At 38.4% G+C, this 6,442-nt stretch overlaps 1 protein-coding gene across 1 annotated transcript; it reads left to right on the forward strand.

Moving 5' to 3' along the window:
* The first annotated feature begins 1,888 nt into the window (after window positions 1-1,888).
* Window positions 1,889-5,539, forward strand: LOC146369552 (uncharacterized). The gene is made up of 4 exons (XM_084910686.1): window positions 1,889-2,116; window positions 2,824-2,988; window positions 3,066-3,207; window positions 5,475-5,539. Exons 1-4 carry the CDS (start codon window positions 2,060-2,062, stop codon window positions 5,537-5,539), a joined length of 429 nt encoding a protein of 142 aa, XP_084766812.1. The 5' UTR covers window positions 1,889-2,059.
* Window positions 5,540-6,442: the final 903 nt, after the last annotated feature.

The raw sequence follows: 6,442 nt of genomic DNA on the forward strand, positions 1-6,442 counted from the left end.
CTCCAGCAGGCATATACTGAACAGCACTTTAAACACTGACATGGAGTCTAACTCAACGATCCTGCACCGGAGGAAGCTCCATCGCTCTGTTAAGTAGCTCCCCCGACGAGCCTGATCAGAAGCAGGTGTGTGGGAACCTAGGCGTGACCAGCAGCTGGCAGGGCCACACCCCTCAGGCCTGCAGGTGGCTGTCCTTCATCCTCCAGCCACACACACGTACACACACCAGCATGGAACACGAGAGCACAGTGCAGCAAACATACATCCAATAATAATAATAATAATAACAATAATAATAATAAAGGTCCACACTGTTCACGGACCCCGAGTCCCCGGAACCGGATCCGTGACAAAATAAAAGTTAGAAATATTTGCTTAAAAATATACTGGTGGCAGGGGTGGGGGGGAGCCTAAAGACCCTAACCCCCCACACACACCCCTAACCCTGCAAACCCATTATGAATATGGTGAGTTAACAAACAGCAGACACAATACACACATTCAAATACTGTACTTTAGTTTTAAATTTTAATAAAGTATTACTATTTTCTACTCCAAGGCATTACTTTTGAGATTATTATATATTTTTGAAAATATAGCATAATGATAATACTAGTTATTGTAAACTTTACAAACCACCCAGCAGTATGTAAAGTCAAATTATAAAATACAAGTAAATAACAATTGCAGAACAGAATGTCAGTGTAATGAACACACACTTCGTTTTGACAAAGCACACTGCTTAGGTAAATGATCTGAGTAGTTGTTCATCACTGAGCAATTTGTTAATATGTGTTTCGAGCCAAATAAATGACAGGGAGAGAGAGAGTGACGTCAGAACACGTCATACTATAACCTCCCGGGAGCGGACGGAGGGGGTCAGTCGTTGGGATGCGCATGCGCAGACAGAGTGCGCGAGCGGCGGGCCTTGACCTTTCGGGAAAAAAACTCTTTCTCACAGACGGTGACAGCGAAACGGATAACAGTCTTCAGTACCTGCTGGACTTTGAAGCTCTGGATTCTGGGACTGTTGAAAAAGGTAAAACATTTTCATTAAAACCTTATTACTGTTTTGTTTTTGTTACTCGTCATTGTAGCTTGCTGTTAATATTGTGCTAACAGTAGCGATTAGCTAGATACGTTAGCCGTTGACGTCAGCGCAATTTAGTATCCGGTATACAGAAACTGTTTTCCTAACAAAACCACTGTTATAATTAAGTGAAGGTGCTCCCAGCTAATTTGAACCTTTGGCTTCTAAAATATGTGGTTCAATTGCGTGCTGCGTACATAACCTAATGTCAGCTAGACCGAAATTAAAATTTAATATATTGTTAAAGTCACTAAAATGGTGCCTGAAGCCTGTTGTGGCGTGAGCTCTGTGTCTGCTCTAGAAACTCTGAAATTCTGTAGATCTGAGCCGTACATTAAATACTCACATGAACCTGTACTTTGAATTCTGTAAGAGCTGTATAAAATACAGCTATGCATAAGTGTTTTGAATGAATAATTAGATTAGATAACTCTTTATTGTCTCATCTAATTATATAGAAATGTGAATAGAAATGTGACATGAGAAGGTGTGTCTTTGACTGTTCCTGCATAACTTATTTTCGGACTAGTTGACAAGTTATGCTCCGATCGTTTGATGTTTCCAAGATAGATGTTCTTTTGTAATACAGTTAAATTTTCTTTATACATTTCATTTATCCACCATCATACATACAAGCTAAGAAGAGGTCGTTATACTAACAAGAGGTATCAACGCTGGGCTAAAGTTCAGCACATGGTTAAAGTTTGTATACCAGCCAGGGTGTAAATATCACTCAGCAGCCAGAGCTGAAGCAGGTAGCATCAACACATAAATCTACTCTACCCGGCTTAAATCACAAGACCACCTCTGACCAAAAAGCTGTAGATTTTTCTTGTTTGCACAAATTAATCCAGATTCACATTAATTGTGTTCACAGCTCCAACAAAATGAGGAAGAGGAGGGGGAGAAACACAATTAGGTTGAATTACAATTGGATGGAAGTCGAGGACAAGGAGAAGGAAGCTTAGGATGAGGAGGAAGAGAAGCAGCAGGAGCATCTTTAGGGATCCCTATGATGTCATTGAGGTTTGTTTCATTAATATGGTCCTCTCACAAAGAAAGATGACTTGTTTTAGTTCACCTACTTCCTGTATTAAATAGTGATGTGCAAAATGTTGTGAAAAACCATGGAGCAGGCACGTATAGTGCATCTGCAAGTAAATGAACATCAAATCTCTAAGACAGACTGAAATCTGTATATTTATCACCCTTATGATAAAACCCATGTCAGCCATTGGTTTATGGACTTTGTATTTTGAAGCCTCAACATTTGCATTATTGCTGTTGCTATGTTGGGACCATATTAGGATGAGGGATCAGAATCTGGAGTCATGCACACTATTGTTTTATTTAGTGTGTATCCATAAGATTCGTACAGCAGATCCAAGTTGTCTTGAAAACAGGAAAGTCATCTGCATAGAGGAGAACTTTAATAGCAGGCTTGTACAAAGTGAGGCTTTGTGCTCACATTTGCTGCAAACACTCGTTTTACCCTGTTTTGATGCAGAATTCATTTGAAATCAGGCAAGAACTGGACTTGTTTTTTATAATGTGTTCTTGTGAATTGATTGTGTATCGCATATGTTTGATTTGACTTTCTGCAAGACAACAGTCGTCCGCTGGCCAAAAAAGTTTTCCAAATACCTCCACGTGATCTAGCCTGGATTTAGAAAAGAATAGCACAAAAAATCTGCACCTCCTGCTTCAGATGCAATTTGTGTTTCTGTGTTCAGAGGCAGCGGCGAGAGGGGAGACCTCGGCTCATCCAGCTGGAGAGCCTGACCAGGAGGAGTCGAACATTAACTCGGCTCTTCCAGGGCACCCTGCAGACTCGGCTGTTGGCATCGGCGAGGGATGACGTGAACGCCAAACTGGAGTCCATCACAGGTCAACTGCAGGTATGCGAGTCAGACCTTCTGAGGAGGGTTTCACTTTTCTCTCTTCTTTATAATTGACTCTTTTCTCTCTCTTTCAGCTCCTTGTCTCAGAGTGGGAGGGATTTGAAGCACAAAGGGAGGAACTTGTCGTTTGGTTGGCTGATATGGATGTCCGCCTGAGTGAGGTTGACCAGCTGACAGGAAACACCAGTGAAAAACTGAAACAACTGCAGTTGTGGGGTTGTTTTGATATGACATATATTTGATATGATACATACGTCAGAGACATTATCCTAAACTGGACTAACAAAGGACCATGAGTACAACATGAAACGTACATTACATAGCGTAAGGCTGAAGTTCATTGATCATTTTAATCATAAACTTGTTGTTGAAATATTTTTACTGAACATGCAAGCATCTGCTGATGAAAATGTGTTGATTTATTGGTCTGTTATGAAGCTATTGCTATTTCTAATGTGTTTTATCACTTTCTGATGTTTTATTAATTAAACAATACATGTATTAATTGTTGTGTTATCTGTAGATATAGTATTTATATATATTTATTTATAGTATAGCAAATGTATTTAATTATTACTGTTTAAAACACTAATATGTGACATGTATTAGTAGTGATGTTGTGCTGAGGGTTAAAATGCTTTTTTGTCTTTTGGTAACTACAAAATGACAATAAACCATTAATATATGTCTATGCTGTGCTCGTATTTATTTTACCCTACTCAAATTCAATTTATGATGCATTTTATTTTGAAAGATTTAAAATGTTTTTTTAAAGAACCACTCAAAAAAGGTTCTTTAAAATGTTTTTTTTTAAAAGAACCATTTGAAGGACCTTTTTAAAAATGGTTCTTTAAAGAACCATTTTTAAAAAGGTTCTTTGAAAAACCATTAAAGGTTCCTCCATGGCATCAGTCTAAAGAACCACTTTTGGTTCCAGTTGGCACCTTTATTTTTCTGAGTGTGTGTCCCTCTATCTATAAAGAGATAATCTATACTGCTGGTCCAAGTACAACGTCTACAGTATTGTATTAAAAATCTCAGACCTATGGCCTTCTAGTTCAGAGTTATCACAGGTTTCCCCAGATTCACGCTCACTGATCTACTAGGTTTGGGAAGGAGATTGGCAGTAGCAGACTCCGTAAGACCAAATAAGACCTCCAACCCACACAACACACAGGACCACAGGTTTATGAAGAAAAAGCTAGCTTTATATAAATATTTTGTTCAGTTCCATTTGCTTATTCTTAAGGTAGGAATACCTTCAAATAGAGTAACCAGCTCGAATATATCACAAAAATAATTGAAGCAACCAAAATGAAGGTAAGACAAGAAAGAAAATACAATATTTCAACACCCCCAAAGAAAAGGAAAAAGAAAGGAAAATGTGGTACCACTTGACTTTTACTGGTTGTCAACCTTCAGGTTTTTTTTGTCAGCTTCATTTAGTTACCAGTTTATCTGGGTATGAGAACAAAAAACAACCTGAGTCTCAGGCAAAGAAAAGTAGCAAAGAAAATAAGGTATCTCTCAGATGGACTTCCTTTTGTTTTTTTTTCCCCCTACCGCCCTCCTGATATGGCAGGTAGCAACGTGTCGGCGTGCTGACCAGAGGTGGGTCGAGTATCCAAAAATTGTACTCAAGTAAGAGTATCATTACTTTAAAATATTATTACTCAAGTAAAAGTGAAAAGTAGTCGTCAAAAAAGTTACTCGAGTAAGAGTAAAAAAGTACTTGAAAAGGCTACTCAAGTACTGAGTAAGAAGTGAGTAACTGTTTGAAATGTCCGATTTATTTTATAAATAAATGCTATCAGACAAACAAAAATTAATAAATATACAAATTTTAGTATTTTCAAAAGGAATATATGTAAAAAGATCCACAAAATAAGGCACAACAATTCTAATTTCAAGATTTCAGTTTTTCACAACGTAAAGCTTTTTCAAGCAAAACCCACAGTAAATATATTCGCATTTACAGCAGCCTCAGAGAAAACATTAGAACAGGCAACTTCAACATAACAGACTACAGCTGATGCGCCAGAATGTCATACTAGGAGTGGTTCTTTTAAATACAAGGAGGGATTAAGTAAATCAGAAACGAATGACACAGAGATACAACAGGTATAATCAGGAAAAGTTTATTCCAAAGGTGGACAGCAGGAATTAAAAAAAAAAACAAAAAAAACCCACAAACAACACATCTGTGCCAAAATTCCACAGGAATAGACATTCTAACAGAACTATAAAATGTTCTTTGTATACTAAAATACCCTGAAGTATAGACAGTGGATTAACACAATGTAATATGAAAACACTAAAAACATGCGATACAAACATCAGAATGAAAATGTTTCAAATGAAAACTACACTCACAAATAAACACTGAAATCAGAGTAAAACTAATTATAAAAAACAAATACAAATTTCCAGTATGTGGATGTACATATGTGTATGGCTCACTTTACCATAAATTGTTTCTTCAGTCAGTGAAATGGTGGTTCAACTTCAGCAGCAGTTGGCTCTCAAGGTTCTTGCTGTGAAGCTGTGACCGTTTGGCAGTGAACAGGAGGGGGGTTAGGGAGGAGTTAGGGTTAGGCAGGAGTCCTGCATGACTAAGAAGTCTTTCACAGGCTCCTGATGCAGGTAGAGCTGTATTGATTTTGATCAACAGCTTCTTGATGTGAGGAGCGCCATGCAATAGAGCCACACCTCCAGTGAATGGACATGAAAGGTACCTCTCCAGCTCCCCTGCTTCTGGCTTTCCTGACCCCATGGATCCATCATCTTAGTCGGTTAGGCTGCTGTTTGCGCTGGCTTCATCCAGCTCTGTGTCTAGGTGATGTCTGATGAAGTGGAGACCTGTGGAAAGATGTATGGTTTTCAAAAGAATTAGCTCTGGTCATTATAGTGCTGTATACACTGCCAAGCTGCAGATGTTTGGCAAGAAGATTTGATCACACTGGAGATGGTTTTTACTAACTTCTAGAAAAACAAAATCTTGTCATTCATATCCCGCACAAACAGTTTGCAATGAATTCCAGATTAAGTTTAAAATAAGAATGCGTGCAAGGCTAAGCAGTGCTAGCCAATGGATCCTCCTGTTTGGCTGTTACTCTGGGAAAAGACGAGAAAGACGGTGATGGAAGCCGTGATGGAAGCCGTGACTGGAGCTGCGATGTAGCCTATATAATATTTATATTGTACGAACGTGAAAATTCTGTATATTGTAATAACGTGATATTATATTGTTCAAACGTGAAAGGTATATTGTTAGAACAATATACTTTTCACTTTTCTATTTTTCTTTTGCCTGGGTGGCAGCTCTACGCTTCCATATCCAAGGCTTTTCAATGTGACCTCACAAAATTATCACAACTACAACAACCATGAAAAGAGTTGGATGGACATTGCTGCTCAATTGCAGCTGCCTGGTCAATGTTTTTCATTAGTA

The sequence above is a fragment of the Perissodus microlepis genome, chromosome 17 (assembly GCF_051167445.1).
Source record: "Perissodus microlepis isolate ML-2025 ecotype Zambia chromosome 17, ASM5116744v1, whole genome shotgun sequence".
NCBI lineage: Eukaryota > Metazoa > Chordata > Actinopteri > Cichliformes > Cichlidae > Perissodus > Perissodus microlepis.

Bases quoted from the DNA above. Each gene is read 5' to 3' on its own strand.
- LOC146369552 (XM_084910686.1), top strand. From the start codon at position 2,060: ATGAGGAGGAAGAGAAGCAGCAGGAGCATCTTTAGGGATCCCTATGAT. The intron at 2,117-2,823 runs GTTTGTTTCATT...TTCTGTGTTCAG, and splicing joins ATCCCTATGATGTCATTGAG to AGGCAGCGGCGAGAGGGGAG. The intron at 2,989-3,065 runs GTATGCGAGTCA...TCTCTCTTTCAG, and splicing joins CCATCACAGGTCAACTGCAG to CTCCTTGTCTCAGAGTGGGA.